Source organism: Anabrus simplex, chromosome 3 (assembly GCF_040414725.1).
Source record: "Anabrus simplex isolate iqAnaSimp1 chromosome 3, ASM4041472v1, whole genome shotgun sequence".
Lineage (NCBI taxonomy): Eukaryota > Metazoa > Arthropoda > Insecta > Orthoptera > Tettigoniidae > Anabrus > Anabrus simplex.
In genome coordinates this window covers 104921918-104945775 of record NC_090267.1, presented here as the reverse complement: position 1 = coordinate 104945775, position 23858 = coordinate 104921918, and the positions used below count along the sequence as shown (strand labels likewise).

At 38.2% G+C, this 23858-nt stretch overlaps 1 protein-coding gene across 1 annotated transcript in view; it reads left to right on the top strand.

Annotated features, from left to right (window-relative positions):
• The window catches only part of LOC136866041 (bridge-like lipid transfer protein family member 3B), a 458695-nt gene that overhangs the window by 358204 nt on the left and 76633 nt on the right, over positions 1-23858 (top strand). The window contains exon 16 of the mRNA XM_067142666.2: positions 19388-19642. Within this exon, the coding sequence (XP_066998767.2) occupies positions 19388-19642 (255 nt within the window). The remainder of the gene's footprint in view (positions 1-19387; positions 19643-23858) is intronic.

Below are 23858 nucleotides of genomic sequence, written 5' to 3'. Positions count from 1 at the left end.
TCCCCAGATGGCTACATAGTCAGCAAACTCCAATGTGAGTAGTTCTCTATCTTATTCTCTTTTCAGGTTTTTAAGAATACTGTCTGTGACAGTAATGAACAGTAATGGTGAGAGTGTGCTCCCTTGTTGGTGGATTCCCTATGTCGTGTTAAACCATTCAGAATGGCCATCCCTCCCCCCCAAAAAAAACGTGCACGCATTCACACACACACACACACACACACACACACACACACCTGCTACAGTTGTGGTACAGTATCTGGACCTTACCTTGGAGATATTCAGGCACTCCCAGTTCTCTGAAGCACTTCCATATGACTGGTCTGGGCATCCTATCGTATGCCTTATTTAGATCTAAAATTACTACAGTTAGGTCTTCCCTCTCTCCCAGTACTGTTCCATTAACATCCTCAGTGGGGGGGGGAGATCAGGTCTGTTGTTCTATTGGCTCTAAATCCATGTTGTTCTTCTTCTAGAATAGGTTCTATCGCTGTTTGCAGTCTAGTTTTCAATAATATTTTCCATTATTTTTCAGACCACTGGAGAGAAGTGTGATACCCTTATAGTTGGCACACTTTCTTCTGCATCCTTTTCTAAAGAAAGGGATAATGATACCTTTTGTCCAGTCCTCTGACCCATATTTTCACACCATATTACTTTTAAAGTTCTGTATAGTCACTGCACTCCAGGTATACCTGCTGCTTTGATTATGTCAGTAGTAACCTCATCGATTCCAGCTAACTTATTACTTTTCATCTTTTTTTAGGCCACTTCCCACCTCAGGCCAAATAATTGGAACATAATCTGTCCTCAGCCTTTCTTTCACGTTTTCAGTAGTGTTTCCCTCTTTCAAAAGTGTATCGAAATAGGTCTGCATTTCATTTCTAATTTCTTGTTTGTTCCTGACTACATTTCCATTTACTGTTTCTAGTACTGTGTTGTCCTCTTTATCAGATCTCTTGCTTTTAATCAGGCTGTACAACATCTTCACGTTCCCTTTACTATCTTCTTGTCGTGATCGGCCTCTACTAGTTTCCGAGAATATGTTTTTCTCCTGCAGTTCTTCTTAAAGCGTGTTGGCTCTGTGGAGATCACTGATGACTGATCAAGCCAATCTTCACATGAAACATGCGGCCACACAGGTCACATCGAAAGATAGACACGTAAATGAGCGAATGATGTGGGTAGATTTGGCAGTTGGAGGAATTAGGACGAGAATTGTCTCAGTGTATTCACCATGTGAGGGTGCAGATGAGGATGAAGTTGACAAGTTTTATGAAGCATTGAGTGACATCGTGGTCAGGGTCAACAGCAAAGATAGAATAGTGTTAATGGATGATTTCAGTGTAAGAGTTGGGAATAGAACTGAAGGATACGAAAGGGTGATTGGTAAATGTGGGGAAGATATGGAAGCTAATGGGAATGGGAAGCGTTTGCTGGACTTCTGTGCTAGTATGGGTTTAGCAGTTACGAATACATTCTTCAAGCATAAGGCTATTCACCGCTGCACATTGGAGGCTAGGGGTACCAGATCCATAATAGACTATATCTTAACCGACTTCGAATTCAGGAAATCTGTTAGGAATGTACGAGTTTTCCAGGGATTTTTCGATGATACAGACCACTATCTGATCTGTAGTGAACTAAGTATCTCTAGGCCTAAGGTAGAGAAAGTGAAATCTGTCTGCAAACGAATAAGGGTAGAAAATCTCCAGGATGAGGAAATTAGACAGAAGTACATGGATATGGTTAGTAAAAAGTTTCAAACAGTAGACAGTAAGCAGGTTAGAATATAGAAAGTGAATGGGTTGGCATACAGGGATGCTGTAGTAGAAACTGCAAGGGAATGCCTAAGAACACCTGTGTGTAAAGATGGGAAAAGGCGAACATCTTGGTGAAACAATGAAGTGAGAGCAGCTTGTAAACGTAGAAAGAAGGCTTATGAGAAATGGCTCCAAACAAGGGCTGAGGCAGACAGGGATTTGTACATAGATGAAAGAAACAGAGCGAAACAAATAGTTGTTGAATCCAAAAAGAAGTCGAGGGAAGATTTTGGTAATAACCTGTAAAGGCTAGGTCAGGTAACAGGGAAACCTTTCTGGACAGTAATAAAGAATCTTAGGAAGGGAGGGAAAAAGGAAATGAATAGTGTTTTGAGTAATTCAGGTGAGCTCATAATAGATCCCAGGGAATCACTGGAGAAGTGGAGGGAATATTTTGAACATCTTCTCAGCGTAAAAGGAAATCTTCCTGGTGATATTGCGAACAGCCAAGCTCATGGGGAGGAGGAAAATGGTGTGGGTGAAATTAAGCTTGAGGAAGTGAAAAGGATGCTAAATAAGCTCCATTGTCATAAAGCAGCAGGAATAGATGAAAATTAGACCTAAAATGGTGAAGTATAGTGGGGAGGCTGGGATGAAATGGCTTCATAGAGTAGTAAGATTAGCATGGAGTGTTGGTAAGGTACCTTCAGATTGGACAAATGCAGTAATTACACCTATCTATAAGCAAGGGAACAGGAAGGTTTGTAACAACTATCGAGGTATCTCATTGATTACTATACCAGGGGAAAGTATTCGCTTGCATCTTGGAAGGGTAGGTGCGATCAGTCGTTGAGAGGAAGTTGGATGAAAACCAGTGTGGTTTCAGACCACAGAGAGGCTGCCAGGATCAGATTTTCAGTATGCACCAGGTAATTGAAAAATTGAGGAATAGGCAGTTGTGTTTATGTTTCGTAGATCTAGAGAAAGCATATGACAGGGTACCGAGGGAAAAGATGTTCGCTATACTGGGGGACTATGGAATTAAAGGTAGATTATTAAAATCAATCAAAGGGATTTATTTTGACAATTGGGCTTCAGTGAGAATTGATGGTAGAATGAGTTCTTGATTCAGGGTACTTACAGGGGTTAGACAATGCTGTAATCTTTCACCTTTGCTGTTCATAGTTTACACAGATCATCTGCTGAAAGATATAAAATGGCAGGGAGGGATTCAGTTAAGTGGAAATGTAGTAAGCAGTCTGGCCTATACTGACGACTTGGTTTTAATGGCAGATTGTGCCGAAAGCCTGCAGTTGGAACTTGAAAATAGGTGTAATGAGTATGGTATGAAAATTAGCCTCTCGAAGACTAAATTGATGTCAGTAGGTAAGAAATTCAATAGAATTGAATGTCAGATTGGTGATACAAAGCTAGAACAGGTCAATAATTTCAAGTATTTAGGTTGTGTGTTCTCCCAGGATGGTAATATAGTAAGTGAGATTGAATCAAGCTGTCGTAAAGCTAATGCAGTGAGCTCGCAGTTGCGATAGCAGTATTCTGTAAGAAGGAAGTCAGCTCCCGGATGAAACTATCTTTACATCGGTCTGTTTTCAGACCAATTTTGCTTTTCGGGAGCGAAAGCTGGGTGGACTCGGAATGAGGAGATAAAGGCTAATTTAGGAATGAACTCGATGGATGAAGCTGTATGCATAAACCGGCTTCGGTGGTGGGGTCATGTGAGGCGAATGGAGGAGGATAGGTTACCTAGGAGAATAATGGACTCTGTTATGGAGGGTAAGAGAAGTAGAGGTAGACCAAGAAGACGATGGTTAGACTCAGTTGCTAACGATTTAAAGATAAGAGGTATAGAACTAAATGAGGCCACAACACTAGTTGCAAATTGAGGATTGTGGCGGCGTTTAGAAAATTCACAGAGGCTTGCAGACTGAATGCTGAAAGGCACAACAGCCGTCTATGTTATTATTATTATTATTATTATTATTATTATTATTATTATTATTATTATTATTATTATTATTATTATTATTATTATTATTATTCATGATACAATAGCATTTTTGGCTCATTGGGGAAAGCAATAGCAAACTACCTCACTCCTCATTTTGCTTAGTATGTCTCATTATGGTGTTGTCTTGGTTTTTGTTGTTTCCCTATAACCTTATAACCTTTGGATGTGCTATCTGAGATTTCAACCAGACTACCAGCTGAAAATGTAACAGATACTGAGTTAGTTCGCTATGAAGGAGGGATCGTGTAGCCTGTGTACTTGCGTTAAGGAGATTGTAGGTTTGACCCCCTCTTTGGAAATGGTTTTCCATGGTTTCCCATTTTCATACCTTAATTATTGCCATGGCCAGTACCTTCCCAGTCCTAGCCCTTTCTCATTCCAAAAATTCTGTTTGTGTTAATGTGATGTTAAACCCCTAGCAAATATCTCGGCATATGTCCGGGATTTCTGATCACTGAGCCAGCCTGAGTAGCTCAGACAGTAGAGTGCTGGCCTTTTGAGCCCAACTTGGCAGATTTGATCCTGATTCAATCTGATGGTATTTGAAGGTGCTCAAATAAGTCAGCCTTATGTTGGTAGATTTACAGTACTGGCACACAAAAGAACTCCTGCATACAAAATTCCGGCACCCTGGTATCTCTGAAAATCACGAAAATGAAGGTACTGGGACGTAAAATATTTTAATTTTTTTTTTTTTAATCACTGAGTTGCCATTCACCACTCAGGCTATGCTTCAGAGGCTATATCTTAACACATATTTTATGTCTCTTTTTTTCCTTCTTAAAAATCTGATTACTCTTGCTTAACCTCACATTATCTTATTTTGTGAATACCTGTCATTCAGTCGTATTTATTGTAGAAGGCTACAGTAAACTGCTGATGACGGACTCCTCTCTACCTAAGTTTAGGCGTTCTCCTATGTGAGGTTTGAAACTTGTTACAAAACCTGTGTTAGATCTCCTCACATATCATTGCTCCATAATCATTCATTCATTTTCATTCAGAGATACGAGATGCACCTTGCCAGCTGGGACTTCATCATCTTGCCTGGGACTTGACTGGACAGAAATCTAACCCAGATAAAAGTGAATTCTCTAGTTTTCTATTAGGAGAAACGTTGGAAGCTACATGTGGTGTGAGGTAAAACCAAATTTAATCTGTTGATTTGTAGAAGTAAATAAACGCATTTGATCTCTCTGGGTGACTCCAGATTTAAGGTTAGTATTATTAGCTTTTTATATTTTATGCATGCTTTCAAAAGCTGATGTTATTAGGTTTCTAAAAATGTACATACTTTTGGTGAATAATGGTATTTTTGCTTTGGCACTGCTTAGCTTTGACTAAAATTATATATAACATACTGAAGCCCCTTCCTGAATCAATAGTTATCATTTTGTTATGAGTCCCTGAAATTCAGTGATAGTCATCCTTCATTTATAATGTACTGTTGTTATTGATATCTTACATGTTATGATAATCTGACCCTTTAATCTGTCGAGAATACTGTATATGAGCGTTTATTACCTTCTGAATTACATCCAAACTTCTTACCTCCTGTTTCTGCATATATATCGAATAATGGATTGTTCCTTATTCTCCATTAGTATACCAACAGACTGAATGCTGAGACACTATAGAATATGGCATACTGTGCCAGGAGCCCAATAGGATAAGATACCTCAACTAACCCCGTCCATTGCATGCCTACCTCAGTATTAGTCAGTCAGAACTGACCGATGAACACATCATATCAGGAACTTCTGACATATCCTGTACACTTAGAACTTTGGGAAGAATCTTTGTCAATTTTGATTTTGTTAATCTTAATTTTTCTTTGATGAAGTTCTTTCATTTCTACAGCAGATACTATTATTTTGCTTTAAATAACGGGGTACTGTATGGAAAGTATTAGATATCTATCTTCTTCTTTTGTTGGTACTGTCTCCTTACTGAACGTTGGTGATCATCATGACACTTGGATTTCTGTCATAAATTGTTTGAATGGGCTGCTATCGATTCATATTTCTCCACTACCTATGATAATATTAGTCAAACAAAAAGCTGCTCTTCTCCATTTTCTTCTATCCGTTCTTCTGTCTTTTCTTCTGTCATAAGTGAGCATGATAGCTGAGCAGTTTCTTACAACTGGTTTTTAATAGAATGTTAGAACTGATCTCTCATAAGCCTGTCTGTACTATATCCCTACCTGAATAACAATTGGCAAAAAATCCCAGAAGACTTGAAATACAAAATTCCCTTTAAAAACATCTATACCTACCAGAGTACATGAAAATCTTCTATTTAACAAGATGCCAAAGAACAAAGGATTGGCCAGACGAACACGATCCATCTGAAGTTGTTCACTCTTACTAGAAAAATGTGTTCAAAAACTTAGACCAAGATATTAGAGGAACAAAAAATCAATGGCTCGTATTTGAACCATCTTCAGTCTATTGACAATAATAACACTAGTCTAAAAAAAAATTTCTGTATGTTTTGGCGGATAACCTAGATGTTAGGCCCTTTAAACAACAAGCACCATCATCATTTTCTATATGTGGTTTGAAACATAGTGACCCTACATAAATTTGGGGTGTATAAATTCAGTGGAAAAAGCAGATTCTCTCTATCACATCACATTTTCTAGCTACACAATTCTAACACACATGCATGAAATACATTGTGGGAGCACATTAATGTTTCTGATTGCATCAAAACAATTACACGTATAACTAATAGAAATTTGGATTTACGTAATTTTGGGTTGCTGAATTCAATGGAAAAACCTGTATTTTTCAACGACTTTACAGGACTTAGGTACATAGTCTAATTTTAAAAATGCTACTGGTGAATGTTGGTGTATTTGTGCCACAATACAGTGTAATTTTATCTTTATTTTGTTTTGAAAAGTGCTGCGATGATCATCTTCTTTTGTATGTTGTTTCTTCACAGTCTCTATTAAGATGCCAACAGTAGTCACCCATTACTGAAGGGTTCCAATGTCCTCGATAACCATTTTCCATAGTAAGAATGTCTTGGCTAAAGCGCTTAGTCTGCTCATCGCTTACAGTACCCAAATTTAACGAGAAGAAGTCAAGGTGTGAATGGAAAAAGTGAATTTTGAGCAACACTCTACACCCATGTTCTTGTAGTTCACCAACCGATTATTCACTGAGGAAACATAATTATAATCTTTTCTTTTCGATCATTCTACAGTTTTCTGATTTTTGGTCTGATAAATAAGCCTTCTTTCAGCTTTGCTTCACTTAATTTAGGAAATCTGTGTTTCAGATGACTGAAGGCCTGACCATTCGGTTAGAGTATTGTTACAGGTTATGCATTGAAGTGTTGTAATAAGTTACTTTTGGATGGGGGGGATCGACTGTAATCTACATCGCCTCCGACATGCCATTGATTCTAAGAAGAAAGATACAGCAAGGAGGATTGGGAAGTGATACTAGGCAGTTTGTATTGGAAAGGTGGTACTACACTTAAAGAAAAATGGTCAGGACAAAACCAAATAGGAAGAAATAGAAAAATGTCTACATGTAAAACCTGACATCATAGGTAGCACATGCAAGGATGTGGCTCTAGAAAGGTTATTTATAGAGAGTAGATAGGGACTGTATACTGTACTTTGTGGAAGTAAGTGACCCATTGAAATGCTGGGCAATGAGATGGTAACCGTGGATGGTACGAAGGGGAAAGAGCAAAATAGCAATAAGTACGAGTAGTTAGGATAATACAAAGGACACTAGGTGATGAGCAAGAATTGCCAACTTTGGAAGAACATAATAGATATATACTCACATAAACACAACCAGTTAGCAAGTAAAGGACCAGAACAGAATAGAAAAATTACGACTAGTTTCACAACAGACGAGAAAGGAATTTTACAGCAATTTGACTCTGATTTTATCCAAATAAATTTAACAGATACATACATTAAACAGCACAGACACTTCCCAACCAACAGTACAAAGAGTATTGAGAAAATGTAGAGAAATAGGAAAAACAGTTGAATTTGTTAATGAATCAACGAATAACATTTTAAATTACTAAGTCTGGGCATATCATAAAAATAGACCTGACTAGGATGTATGAAATATTGCAGATAACAAATTCAAGAAAATACTCTATGCAGCACAGATGCATTTAGCCCAGTGGAATGAAGTTACCAGCGCACAAGTTGAGTATAAGAGATCTTCAAAGTAGAGAAATATTTACAGCACAGAAGTATAAAAGTTTTCAAGCGTGTTGACAAAATAATGTTCATCTTCACATAAATTCCAACAGCATATAAGTTAATAGAATTAGAGATCCACCAGCTCTCTTACTGATAATGAGCGAGTGCAACTACTCAATAACGTAGTCATGCGAAGTTTACAATACCTCATGGTGGAATAGTAAAGTCCCATACTGGGGTGTAAATTTACACCAGTGTAGCACAAAGATGTTCCCCTCTCTTCAACAGCCAAAGAACACCTCAAATTAGAATTCTTACTTTTGGGTGGGGGTGGGGGGAATCGACTGTAATCTACAACGCCTCCGACATGCCGTTGATTCTAAGAAAAAAGATACAGCAAGGAGGATTGGGATGTGATACTAGGCAGTTTGTATTGGAAAGGTGGTATTACACTTAAAGAGTAATGGTCAGGACAAAACCAAATAGGAAGAAATAGAAAAATGTCTACATGTAAAACCTGACATCATAGGTAGCACATGCAAGGATGTGGCTCTAGAAAGGTTCAGGTATTAGAGTTAGATGGGAACAGTTATCATGCACAAGTCATTAGTCTGTTCCTCGCCAGTCCAGTTATTCAGGGTATCAGTCCTTCTGGGCACTGCTGTGACTAGCGCTGGTCTTCCCGGTTGCTGAGCCTTGTGGCAATAAGCCCTAGAGCCTGTCGCACTGCCTGACGCCTTTGGAGTCCCTCATACCCAGTCTCCAATTCCAGAGAAAGAGGTCACGCCTACTGAGGCAATCACTGTAGACAGTCACCTTCTCCTGGCTGTCCTGCGCCTTAAACGACACCCCACCAGTTCCCATGTCGCTGGCATCTGTGTCCACGATGAACTTGCCCTTAGGCTTGGGGTATCCAAGAACAGGTGCCATACACAAGGATTCGTTCTGGGTACGGAAGGCAGTCTATACATCTGACAACTATTTGAACAGCCTTCTCTCTTTGGTGAACTGCTTAAGTTGCTTCAAGATATCAGCATAGCCAGCTATAAACCTGCAATAGTAGGTGCAAAAGGAAACTCCTGCATTCCTGCTTTTCCTTCAACACCAGCCAGTCCCTGATGGCTTTTAACTTTCTGGGATCCATGGCTACTCCTCCCAATGACATGATGTGACCCAGGTAGCTCACCTCCTTACTAATATATTTTTGTACATCATCTCTACATCGGCCGTAAAGACAACTGGAGGCTGATGACCTAGATGTTAGGCCCCTTTAAACAACAAGTAGAAAGCAACCAACCTTAAATCTTACGACTTTTCAGTGCAAATATTGTTCAAGTGTAGGTCCTGTTGGTAACAAATCATTCAGAGAACAACCACTAGAGTTTTACTTGAGCAGTCAAAGACTACTCTTAAGTTAGTTGTTGTGCTTGACTCCTTAAATATGGTGCTGTGAGGAATGTAATAAATGGTTTGCAAATCTCCTGTTTGAGCCTCTCTTCTTTCTTCCATATGATTTTGCCTTTCATAGTCTGCCATGAATTCTGTACATGCTTCAGCAAGTACCGATTGCCTTGCAAAATGCTTCTCAGTAAGATAAAAGCGATTGAGTGCAACCTGGAAAAATTCTCCAAGGTTACTCAGATCCTGCTTTAAGCAAAGACTGACAACAAATCGTCCATCTGCATCACATGATGTAGTTTCCTGGGAATGTCTCTCTCTTAAAATTATTTGGCAAATCCTCCAGCTCACAGAATTGTGTTAATTGAAGATTAAGTTCAGCTTCATTGCGTAGAAAGAAGTTTTGAGATGATTCATGCACATGTGAAGGGAATGACTGATATCTACTAGCCAGGATGTAATCCGGATGTGTTCTCTGTAGAACTGGCCAATCATCTGGCATGGACGTATGATCGTTCTTCATGATTTCATAGAACACTTCCGTCTCTAACAAGATGTCAATATTTCGTGGGATATGAAAGTCAGGATCAGTCTTCTGAATGCCCTCAGGAAGATTACCTTCTGATGTGTCTATTTCCTTTGCAGGCAAAGAATTAGTTTTTTTTTTACTTAATACCAAACAATGAATATCAGCATCAAATTCAGAAATCCTTGACTTAATTGACAATGTCACACAATACTGTACCTTGAATGATGGCTAATTCCACTTATTCTTTCAATTGGGATGAGATTTTGTAATGTTCTTAAATTGAACATCTGAACAAATATTTTGGTAATATAATTGGATTGGCTGCATGAATCATGTAGACATTGTTCCTTATGCTTTACTCCTCTTGAATTGAGAATATAAACAATTGCTGTTACCAACAATACATGAACATATCCTTGGTTCTTAAATGACCAATAACTTCCCGTTCTCAATTCTGGTGACCTCCCAATTTCATTTGCTGAATCGCAATGAGGTTGTGATTCATGGGACGCACCACATTCCTTAACTTCACCATTAACAGCCTGTAGAATTTATTGTTTTTTGCTCTTATGCATACGACAAGAGCTACCCTTACACTGGGAAGACTTATGATCTTCTACAAGGAGACAGTTGAAACACAGATTCTAAGAATCTTAACAAATTCTAAACACTGTGATAATACAGATAAGGCCTTAAACTTGTCACAGTGATATAAAACATGCACCTGATTACAGTATTTACATTGCTTGTCCATGCTGGGTAAGTTTATGGGTTTAGATAGGGTTGAACATCTTCATTGGCTTCACCTTGAACTTATTATTTAATTGTGAGCTCACGTTGACTATCTCCAGTACCTGACACGTGGTTTCTAAGAATTCAGTTAGATCCTTTCAGTCATAACGCTTTCTTGAGGCAGAAAGTACTTCAAATTCCTTCTTAGTCCTACTATCAACATTTTAACATTAATTATGTAAGCATCAATTCAAGCAAAGACACGTCTAACTTAAGGGCTTCTAATGCATTCGTATTACTTGCCATGTGGTTTAATAAATGTTTGAGCTCGGTTGATGAGTCTTCACTAACACTTGGGGGAGACAGAAGTTTATGAATATGTCTTACAGCTATTAGTTGAGAATTGTCTATCTACACAGTACAAGTTCCCATGACAACAAAATTGCGATTTGAGACAGGGATATTCTGGACCAACTGTCTTGCCTTGCCCCTTAGGGATAAAAGCAAAGTAGTATTTAACCTCAGTAAGAGGTATCCTTGAAGCTAATCCAATCCTTGAAGTCACCAGAAAGCTGATACGGATTATCTGTACGTAGTTCGGCGATTTAAAAATAAAGACAAAGTTTGAAGTACTGTATTTTGTTATAATTAGAATGAATGTTTTCATGTAGAATGCATTATTTGCGTGTTACTCGTGTTTTACCACCGAAAGACTCTATGGACACTGTCCCGGAAATAGTTTCCATTGTTTCCCATTTTATCTTCCGGCAAATACCATGACTCTAACCTCGAAACATGTCCAAGGCCAATTTCTTGTAGATAATTTCCATCGCCCCTAAAACTGAAAGTAAAAGGAAAAGATTCAAGTTTTCTCCTTGAACAGTTTCTATCAGAATTCTTGCTGTGTTGATACATAGTGACAATATAGCTTACTCTTAAACATAGCCAGGAGAAATGCATTGTTGATCATACTTTTCTAGCCGCTGCTGACAAATCTCAATAATAGTCTGTAAAATGAGTCATTGACAGTGAGTATTAACCTGTATCACATTTATTGTTGTGAATGAAAAATAGAAACAGAAGAAATGGACAATTATTTCCCGAAAGTGAACCAAAAACAAGTCTTGCAAAATACAGTGTGGTGTTTAAATGTAATTTTATAAGTAAGTTGTCAGTTTCCAGTGAGCTACACATACTGTAAGTGGTACACTAGGCTTTCAAATATGATATGTAGCATGTTTTGTAATTACAGTAAATCTGCAATTTTCGGTAAGAACATGTGTATTTTGTGTTATCCGTGCAGTCTCGGGTCTGCATTAACCCGGATAATCGAGAGTTTGCTGTATTTGAAAGTTAGTGGAATACATAATAATCACAAATATTTTCATTCTTATTCCGTGTATAGTAAGCAAGCATGAAACATAATAGATCAGAAATTATATTTTTCACAACTTATTTTGTGTGTATTGTTTTTCAATACAGTTAATATTAACATGGAAATTTGACATTTCCTGTTTTGGTCCCACTTAATACTGCCATATCACTGAATACTAATCAAATAATATGTAGCCTAGTGCACAATCCAGCTATCCCTGAATACTGCATTCCAAGAAATTCTTTTTAGCTGTTTCCCATGAAATAACAAATAGGTAAATGGACAAAAATTGAACTGAACATACTTTCGAATTTTGTATGCCTAAACAGAGGTAGAAGCAAAGCATGTGGCAATAATTTTAAATGTACAGATTAAATTATAATTTTATTCATATAGATAACCTGTATTGGTCTAAAAATGCAAGAATAACAGCCAAGGGGATTCATTGTGCTGACCCTGTGTCTCATTCTTAATCTGCAAGTCTTAAGGCTAAGGATCAGTCGCTCGTTAGGCCAAGGCCCATCAGGGCTATAAGAGCCATGATGGGTTTTTTTTTTTTTTTTTAAAATAACCTTTGTTGTATAAAGTTTTTATGAAAAAAATTTGTTCTAAATGTTGCTAAAATTAAAGAGCTGCAAGTAATCCAAAACTCTAAATAAGAACAGCAATTGTCCATGATATTTGAAAAATCTTCTACTTTTACTTGACTTTATTTTGAGTGTGAAATACTATGGCAAAAATCAATAACTTTCTCTATATAAAAAGCTCTCTTCTCTTGTTTGTGATGCTCTTATAATTGCTTATCAAAAATTGTGCTTATGGTGATTTGAGCAGTGCTACCCAGCTTCTGTTTTGCAAACTTGAGTTTACTTGCAGAGCACCTTTCATTTAAGCTTTTGGACATTAACAGTCGGCTTTATGTTTGCTAGCATAGGCTTGTAGCTGGCATGGGCATGGTAAAGCCATTAGTTAGGTAAGTCCAGTAGAGACTACAGGATAAACTCAACTCACTCCACACTGCTAACACTTAACTGACAAGTTATTGCATTAGTTTATGTTATTCATAGCCATTATCATATATGTATGTTTGGGAAGAAACTGCAAGATATTTTAATGTTACATATTACGTATTTCTTAGGTGACTCACGACTTTGTGTGTTTTATAAATTTGTGTCACCAGCTAAAGTGAATTTTCACAGGATATTATTTTTAGAGAGGGATGCCAGGTTGTTGCTTTCAGTAAATTGTTTTATTTTTAAAACCTTGAATATTACCAGATTAGTTCTAAAACCACCTAGTTTTGTTTGCTTCCCTCAGATTTTACAGAGTTGTAGGGAAATTCTGAGGAAGAAAATTCTTCATACTGACGAATATATCTCACTGTTTCTTATTCTCCAATCCATATGTGAAGCTTGATAACTGATGTTATATTTACCCAGAAAAATGGTACTGCAAACAGGGTAACCCTGTGCCCTTTCTCTTGTAGGTGCCTCAGTGAGTTTGTACACTTCCACATTTGTAGTTTATCTCATTTCTTTGTCTATGAGACATGTCTTTTGTTCCTCATAATCATGGAAGTCATAATAAAAACTGATTTTCCTTTTTTTCGTTTTTATTTTCTTTGCCAACTTTGAATTTACCTCTTGTTATAGAATACATTTACTTTCAGGAAAATTATGATTTCTTGGTGATATACTAATCAGATCTTTCAACTAAGCTGGGAAAAATTAACCGTGGAATGGCTATAACCATTTGTGACTATGTATGTATGTAATGTATGTATGTATGTATGTATGTATGTATGTATGTAATTTCTTAGAAGAGTTCTCCAGGATTTGAGAAGCAGTTGTAACTGATGTGTTTTGCCTTATATCCACCACATCTTTTTGTACTGTATGTCCTGTTTATATCTGTTATAAAGATGTTCCATAGGGATTAATGTGTGTTGTTTGGAATTTTGTAATTGGCGACTACATTGTGCTGGGATTAATGTTGCTCTGTTATGTTCAGCTGTACCACTAAAGGTTGATATTGCTGTATAAAATATCCTTTCATTATTTTAAACCCTTCATCATTTGATCAGAGTTGTGGGATTTTTTGTAAAGAGATTATGAAACAAACAACTACTTTGATTGATCTGACCCTTCCTTGCCAACTGAATCATATTGGCATTCATTGTTATTAGATCTCTCCTTTCTTCTGGTGTACACAGCCAGTGTCATTATTCCAGTGTGGATCCCATCAGTTTATTTACACTGTCCACACTTTACCCATGCTATGTTGTGGCATTGATGATTGATCATTGTTTTTCTCATACGAGGATTGGGGCAAAAGTCATGGCAACTATTTTTTTCTTGAAGATACCAGTCCGGTTGGAAAATGTGACATATACAGACAAAAGGACAAGGTGTTAACTACATGTGTGGACAATGAATAGCACTGAAATATCGTAACACACTAATTTATTATGGCTGTATAGGGCAATATGGCCTTCCCCGTGCAAAAGAATGACAACACAGTGCACATAAAGTTGACATGACAAACCTGGGCCTAAAAGCCCTCAAAATAATCTCCTGCTACTGACACCACACGCTGCCAATGATGTGGGAGGCGCTGAATACCATCTGCCTCAGCATTTATCGCACCCTGTGTGAATCGGGTCACCTGTTGGCGCACAGCAGTAGCAATGTCCTCTCATGTTGCAAACCGCCTACCACGTAGTGGTTCCTTAACCTTTCAAATGAGATCAAAGTCACAGGGTAAAATGTCGGGAGAGTACGGTGCGTGCTCCAATTCTTCCCATCCCCAACATCGCAGTAGCAGCCCTACACACTCTGCTTTATGTGGTTTTGCATTGTTGTGCAGGATTATTGCACTGTCCGCAAGATCCGGATGTTTCTCCCGAACGCCACGTCGTATCTGTCGCACCAGGAGGTCCCTGTAGTACTGTGCGGTCACTGTTCTGCCATGTGGAACAAAGGAGCAAATAATGACACTCCTGACGTCATACGCAACAATCACCATCAATTTGACTGGGGAAGGATTCTGACGGACCTTCTTTGGTGATCCAGCATGTCGCCACTCCACGGACTGACGTTTCAGTTCTGGTTCGTATGCTCTGGCCCAAAATTCATCGATGGCGATTATTCGTGACAAAATTGATTGCCGTCCTGTTGCCAGAGTGCAAGGTGGTCGGAGCATATTGCATAGCGCACCTACCTTTGAACTTCCGTCAGTGCATGCGGTACCCACTGCGATGCGATTTTACGCAGTTGCAGCTCATTACGCAATATCCTGTGGACGGTGCGTTTCTCGATGCCACTTGCCCTCTCTAACTCCAGTAGCGTCCATCGTCTGTCTTCATCCGGGAGCTGCTCAATGACGGCACATGCCACGTCGGTCTGCACACTGACAGGTCGTCCCGAACGTTGCTCATCACTGGTTGACACACGTCATTGCTGAAACTTTCCTACCCACTGTGCTACTATATGGTATGGTAGGGCATTATTCCCAAGGGCTTCCACTAAATCACTGTGACATTCCATCGCATTTCTCCCTCGGAGAACGGCTGTTTTGATGTAAGTGCGCTGCTCAACACGGATTACGCCCATCTCGCACGACACTCACCAATTTCACAGCCCTCGCTGCGGTACTACCACCTATCACAGAGCCGCCATCAATTGTTTTGCATACACACTATGCCTGCAGAACTTCCACACGAGACATATACATTTGTGATCCGTTCACATATAAACAAGATTGCCCCAATCCTCTTATTACGATTTTTTAACAGTAGAACAGACTGTGTCATGAGAGAGAGAGAGATATTTATTCATGTTGGGCTATGTATAGGTTAGGAAAAATACATGAATGTCTCTTCTTCTGTTTTGACCAACTCCAAAAGTGAATTTTAAGCTTTCATGAACACATTTTACTTTATAATACCAATATAGTTGGTCCGTTATTGGACATAATAAATTTTCCAGCTAACTCATTCATGGTTACCAGCGTTTCACCCCAGCATGCTAAGTCGGGCTCATCAGTTGCTAAATAGCACGCCCACCAAGATGCATGGCTAGTGCATACCGTGGAGGTCACTGCGTAGGCTACTTGGAGCCACCGGCAGTGCCAATGCACTATGAGACACTTTGTCTCATTTTCAAAAATTGATGCCTGCCTGGCCATCAGATGATAAAGATATTGATTCCTATAGGAAACCTGAAATATTTGTTCTGAATGAGTAAATTTATTATACCAGTATAGTTGGTCTGTAATGGGACATTATAAATTTTCCAGCTAACTCATTCCTGGTTGCCAGCGTTTAGCCCCAGCGTGCTAAGTCGGGCTCATCAGTTGGTAAATAGCATACCCACCGAGACGCATGTCTAGTGCATATCGTGGAGGCCAGTGCGTAGGCTACTTGGAGCCACCAGCAGTGCCAATGCACTATGAGACACTTTGTCTCATTTACAAAAATTGATGCCTCCTTGGCCATCAGATGATAAAGATATTGATTCCTATAGGAAACCTGAAATATTTTTTCCGAATGTGTAAATTTATACCAGTATAGTTGGTCTGTTATTGGACATTATAAATTTTCCAGCTAACTTATTCCTGGTTGCCAACGTTTCGGCCCAGCGTGCTAAGTCAGTCTTATCAGTTGGTAAAAAGCATACCCACCGAGACGCATGGCTAGTGCATATCGTGAAGACCAGTGCTTAGGCTACTTGGAGCCACCGGCAGTCCCAATGAACTATGAGACACTTTGTCTCATTTTCAAAAATTGATGCCTGCCTGCCTGGTCATCAGATGATAAAGATATTGATTCCTATGGGAAACCTGAAATATTTGTTCCGAATGAGTAAATTTATAATACCAGTATAGTTGGTCTGTAATTGGACATTATAAATTTTCCAGCTAACTCATTCCTGGTTGCCAGCGTTTCGCCCCAGCGTGCTAAGTCGGGCTCATCAGTTGGTAAATAGCATACCCACCGAGACGCATGCCTAGTGCATATCGTGGAGGCCAGTGCGTAGGCTACTTGGAGCCACTGGCAGTGCCAATGCACTATGAGACACTTTGTCTCATTTTCAAAAATTGATGCCTGCCTGGCAATCAGATGGTAAGGATATTGATTCCTATAGGAAACCTGAAATTTGTTCTGGATGAGTAAATGTATAATACCAGTATAGTTGGTCTGTTATTGGACATTATAAATTTTCCAGCTAACTTATTCCTGGTTGCCAACGTTTCGGCCCAGCGTGCTAAGTCGGGCTTATCAGTTGGTAAAAAGCATACCCACCAAGACGCATGTCTAGTGCATATCGTGGAGACCAGTACTTAGGCTACTTGGAGCCACCGGCAGTGCCAATGGACTATGAGACACTTTGTCTCATTTTCAAAAATTGATGCCTGCCTGGCCATCAGATGATAAAGATATTGATTCCTATAGGAATCCTGAAATATTTGTTCCGAATGAGTAAATTTATAATACCAGTATAGTTGGTCTGTTATTGGACATTATAAATTTTCCAGCCAACTCATTCCTGGTTGCCAGCGTTTTGCCCCAGCGTGCTAAGTCAGGCTTATCAGTTGGTAAAAAGCATACCCACCGAGAAGCATGGCTAGTGTATATCGTGGAGGCCAGTGCGTAGGCTACTTGGAGCCACCGGCAGTGCCAATGCACTATGAGACGCTTTGTCTCATTTTCAAAAATTGATGCCTGCCTGGCCATCAGATAATAAAGATATTGATTCCTATAGGAATCCTGAAATATTTGTTCTGAATGAGTAAATTTATAATACCAGTATAGTTGGTCTGTTATTGGACATTCTAAATTTTCCTGCTAACTTATTCCTGGTTGCCAACGTTTCGGCCCAGCGTACTAAGTCAGTCTTATCAGTTGGTAAAAAGCATACCCACCGAGGCGCATGGCTAGTGTATATAGTGGAGGCCAGTGCGTAGGCTACTTGGAGCCACCGGCAGTGCCAATGCACTATGAGACACTTTGTCTTATTTTCAAAAATTGATGCCTGCCTGGCCATCAGATGATAAAGATATTGATTCCCACAAGGAACCTGAAATATTTGTTCCGAATGAGTAAATTTATAATACCAATATAGTTGATCTGTTATTAGACATTATAATTTTTCCACAAATATCCAATAACGGAGCAACTATATCGGTATTATAAATTTACTCATTCGAAACAAATATTTCAGGTTCCCTATGGGAATCAATATCTTAATCACATTTTACTTGTTGACTTTCAGCTTATCAGATTGTGTTGAGTACATACGGTACTTACCGAAGAAACATTAAGTACAAAACAAAGTTGTGGAAGGTTCAGAATCTCCCACTGCTGTCTGGTTGGCCATTGATGTTCTTTACTTAACATCTCTTCAGCATGTGCTTTGTGTACTTGGCTGGCCATTGATGTTCTTTACTTAACATCTCTTCAGCATGTGCTTTGTGTACTTGGCACAACCTAGTAAGCTGAAAGTCAATTTCAAATACAATCCAGTTGAGAGAGTTAAATACTTAATTTGAATGACGCACAGCGAGTGACTAATGCATTGTACAGCTGTATTGGACTTAGTGCCAGACCTATAGCATAGATCTCTGCCAACAGAATAAGAATGACCTAGGCTAAAGTAGCTCAAATGGGAGAGCATCGGACATAAGTTGAAGGTTGTAGATTTGGCTGCTACTGGTATCCATTTAGCTATTTTGTGTCCTTCATATCTCCTCAGCATGTACTACATGTACTCAAGACAGCCTAATAATCTGAAACTCTGTTTCAAGTAGAGTGCAGTTGAAAAACTAAATTTTCAATTGTAATGGTGTTGGACTGCAAAGTTTTCTTTGTTTAATAAAGATGTCCTCCAGCTTGAATTCCATTCTTCATTTTCTCATCAGTGGATCATGTTTTAATGTCTGCTCTGTTCACTTATTAGAATCTGTTGGTCATCCTGAGATTTTTTCCTTCTAGTTCATTGAAACTTCTTGATTGTTTGTTTCTTTACAAACTTACACCTGTATCTTTTCATGACTGAATATTGGCTCATAGTTCTCCACTACTTCAATGGTGAATGGTAGTACTCAAATATTAATCAACTTTCTGTTCTCATTTTAAACTGCCATTCTGCTTTCTTTGGAGTTAGTATTAAATCTTTGTGCATTGAATAGACTGGACAGCCCTCTCTTTAATAAGTGCTGCTTAGTAACATTAATTTCAGCACAGTGGAATAAACTTAGTTTTTGTGGAAAAAATATGTAACTCTCGAAGGAGAAGTGATTCTTTAGAACTGTTGTGTTCATTTGCCTTATCTTGCTTGAGATGTTATACATAACTAAGGTTTCCACATACATACAGAGCAAGTTTGGATGCCGGTCACGAGCATGGATGGAGGTGCCAGTAGATGGGAAGGGTTGCCCTCGTGCCCGAATAAGACTGTCTCACACAGTACACCCAGGCGAACTCAAGGATCGGACTTCTCTGCGAGACTGGAGCACTGATCATCTGGAAGCAAGGATATCAGATCTAGAGATGGAACTGAACATGAGCACAGTTGTTGGTTTAGCAGATCTAGTCGAGGATGAAATAATACCACAGCCACTCCCCATGCAAGTATGTATACATATATCACTACTTTTATAGAGGGAGATAGTGTGAAAACCACATTTTTTTCACTAAGCCAGTTTATTTTCTATACCTTTGTTATTTATAGTGTTCATAGAAACATCCTTACCACTTGTAATTATTGTACCAATTCCCATGTTTGGTGCAGTCATAGAACTTGTCCAAGTGAATACTTTTTTTTTTTTTGCTAGTAGATACTCTTTATATAGGCAAAATATTTTTCTTTCTAGTTAAGAGGACACCATGTGTGTTACAAATAAAGTATGTTGAGTTTCCTGACAAGTCAGCTCTTGAAATATCTATTTTGTAACACATTGTTCTTTCACACTGTTTAAGTCATTTATGGACTGCATGATTTCAATTCTCTTTCCCTCTTTTTTTTACCTGTTTAGTCTATTTGGTGTAATATGGCCTCTGAAAGCTTGAGTTTTGGTTTTGATATGTTAATCTTTTGTGATCCATTCTTTCTAGTGACCACAGAAATAGGTAAGTCCTCTCTTCCTTGTGGATTTGGTTATTATTCAAATTGTTGATGAAGTTCATTGTATCTTCTCCTATACCTTTCTTGAACTTTTACTGGTCCTAGTACTGTATATTGATCAAACTGTTTTATTCTTTGACTTCCAGATTTCTTTTGGGTCTGTTTGTCATGTATATGCATTCTAATGCATATACTGTAGAACTGAAGGTCTTACTACTGTACTGTAACAACTTAGGTTAAGGGTTAATGATAAACTCTTGCTCTTGTAAGGGTTCTTGCACATTTGATATACATTTTTTAGTTTGAGCATTTCTTATCCACAGACAGATAATGCATGATCCATTCCATCTTGTATTTAAAGTTGTAGGTGTTTGGAAACCTTTTATAATATAATTTCGAGCATCTTTGATGTTTGTTATAAAATCAGTTTTGTTGAAGACCTGTTTTGTAGCAATTGTTTGTAAGGTGGATAATTGTATGGAAACCTCTCCAGTGTTCTTGATAATCAAGGTAAAATCATCTGCAAATACAGACGTTTGATATTAATGTCTCTTTTTTTTTTTTTTTTTTTCCCCACCATGTGTTTCTGATAGGGATCTGGTCTATTCCCTGATAAACTTCTCTAGGATATGATTAAAGAATTCAAGAGTATGGGTGGCTGTCCATCTCCTTCCCTTATTCTTGTATCAAGTCTCAAATGCTTTTGAGATATCTCCTTTGAGTACAGATTAGATTAGGTTGGTGGTTTTACCATAGCGAATAGAAAGAGGAAGTGAGAGCACTTCGACTTGCTTCCCATTACAGCAATGGAGAAACTAGTGGCTATAGTGTGGAGATTTGCCACTGCAGCGCAACGATTGCTTTGGGTGAACAGATGGCATTGTTTATACTGGGTGTGCGCGTTTTCATTTGTAGCGGGAGTGATTTTTTCAGTGTAATAACTATATTTTGGAATATAGTGTGAAAATGCCATTATGTTTTGTGCCAGGGTGTCGATCTGCTTACAGGTCATGTGAAGGTGAACATTTCTTCTCTCCACCTGAAAATGAGGAGCATTTCTCTCAGTGGGCTAGAGCAATCCCAAGAAAAGACGTGCAGCTTATGTGTAAGTCTAGGATTTCAATCAATACTGATCTGCATTGAGGGCACTCGCCCAGGTGGCAGATTCCCTATCTGCTGTTTTCCTAGCATTTTCCTAAATTATTTCAAAGAAATTGGAAATTTATTGAACATCTTCCTTGGTAAGTTATTCCAGTCCCTAACTCCCCTTCCTATAAATTAATATTTGCCCCAGTTCATCCTCTTAAATTACAACTTTATCTTCATATTGTGATCTTTCCTACTTTTAAAGACGCCACTCAAACTTATTCATCTACTAATGTCATTCCACTCCATCTCTCCGCTGACAGCTCGGAACATACCACTTAATTGAAATAATAACATTAAGTTATTTATTAGACCACCTAATCAATACAAAATCGTCTTGGATGATTTACATAAATTTGTTAGCTAATAGTGGGACATGTTTCGCCTTCTCTGAAGGCATCATCAGCCATAGTCTTAACCTTAAATTAAAAATAAGCGTCTAAATAACATGTAGTGATGAAATGAATTTTAAAATCTTGAAGAGATTTGAAGTAAAATAACATTAAAAATAACAATGATGGTTTGAAAATACAATGTGATGAGATACAATAGTGGAAGTATTAACAAAATTAACCTTAGAAGGCTGCTAAAATAAGTACAATGGAATAAAACAACAGATTGTTATACAACAAGTAGTAAGATTGCATAAAAGTAAAGTTGATAGTAATGGCGGTTATAATTAGACGATGGCGAAAAATCTTATGTAATCAAAGTAAAGAGGAGAGAGTAAAAGTCAAAGTTAGTCGAGAGATCCGAAGTTCATTATGATCTTGAAGATAAAGGATGAAAGTCAGATGCATATGGTGAAGTTGTAGAACACGTTGAGGATATGAAGTTGGTGAATAGAAGTTGAAGAACAGTTTCAAATAGGATCACTATGGACCATCTCAAAATTTGAAGTGATGTTCAAATGTTGTAAATTGTGAGTTTGTAGATATTCTAGTTGAAAAAGCATATACAAGTGGAATCACTTGACGGTGACAAAGATAGCTTGTAATATTATGAGTAAGAAGTATTTGCAACAGTAGACTTCTTGCTACGTGTGTTATTATTACATGTAACATACCACTTACTCGAGCAGCTCATCTTCTTTCTCCCAATTCTTCCCAGCCCAAACTTTGCAACATTTTTGTAATGCTACTCTTTTGTCGGAAATCACCCAGAACAAATCGGGCTGCTTTTCTTTGGATTTTTTCCAGTTCTTGAATCAGGTAATCTTGGTGAGGGTCCAATACACTGGGACCATACTCTAGTTGGGGTCTTACCAGAGACTTATATGCCCTCTCATTTACATCCTTACTACAACCCCTAAACACTCTCATAACCATGTGCAGAGATCTGTACCCTTTATTTACAATCTCATTTATGTGATTACCCCAATGAAGATCTTTCCTTATATTAACACCTAGATACTTACAATGATCCCCAACAGGAACTTTCACCCCATCAACGAAGTAATTAAAACTCAGAGGACTTTTCCTCTTTGTGAAACTCACAACCTGACTTTTAACCCCGTTTATCAACATACCATTGCCTGCTGTCCATCTCACAACATTATCGAGGTCACGTTGCAGTTGCTCACAATCTTGTAACTTATTTATTATTCTATACAGAATAAAATCATCTGCAAAACGGCTTACCTCTGATTCCACTCCTTTACTCACATAATATATATATATATATATAAGAAAACATAAAGATCCAATAATACTGCCTTGAGGAATTCCCCTCTTAATTATTACACAGGTCAGATAAAGCTTCGCTTACTCTAATTCTCTGAGATCTATTTTCTAGAAATATAGCAACCCATTCAGTCACTCTTTTGTCTAGTCCAATTTCACTCATTTTTGCCAGTAGTCTCCCATGATCCACCCTATCAAATGCTTTAGACAGGTCAATCACGATACAGTCCATTTGACCTCCTGAATCCAAGATATCTGCTATATCTTGCTGGAAGCCTACAAGTTGAGCTTCAGTGGAATAATCTTTCCTAAAACCGAACTGCCTTCTATCGAACCAGTTATTAATTTTGCAAACATGTCTAATATAATCAGAAAGAATGCCTTCCCAAACCTTACATACTATGCACGTCAAACTTACTGGCCTGTAATTTTCAGCTTTATGTCTATCACCCTTTCCTTTATACACAGGGGCTACTATAGCAACTCTCCATTCATCTGGTATAGCTCCTTCGACCATACAATAATCAAATAAGTACTTCAGATATGGTACTATATCCCAACCCATTGTCTTTAGTATATCCCCAGAAATCTTATCAATTCCAGCTGACTTTCTAGATTTCAACTTTTGTATCTTATTGTAAATGTCATTGTTATCATATGTACATTTTAATACTTCTTTTGCATTAGTCTCCTCCTCTATCTGGACATTATCCTTGCAACCAACAATCTTTACATACTTCTAACTGAATACTTCTGCCTTTTGAAGATCCTCATGTACACACTCGCCTTGTTCATTAATTATTCCTGGAATGTCCTTCTTGGAACCTGTTTCTGCCTTAAAATACCTATACATAGCCTTCCATTTTCACTAAAAGTTGTATGACTGCCAATTATG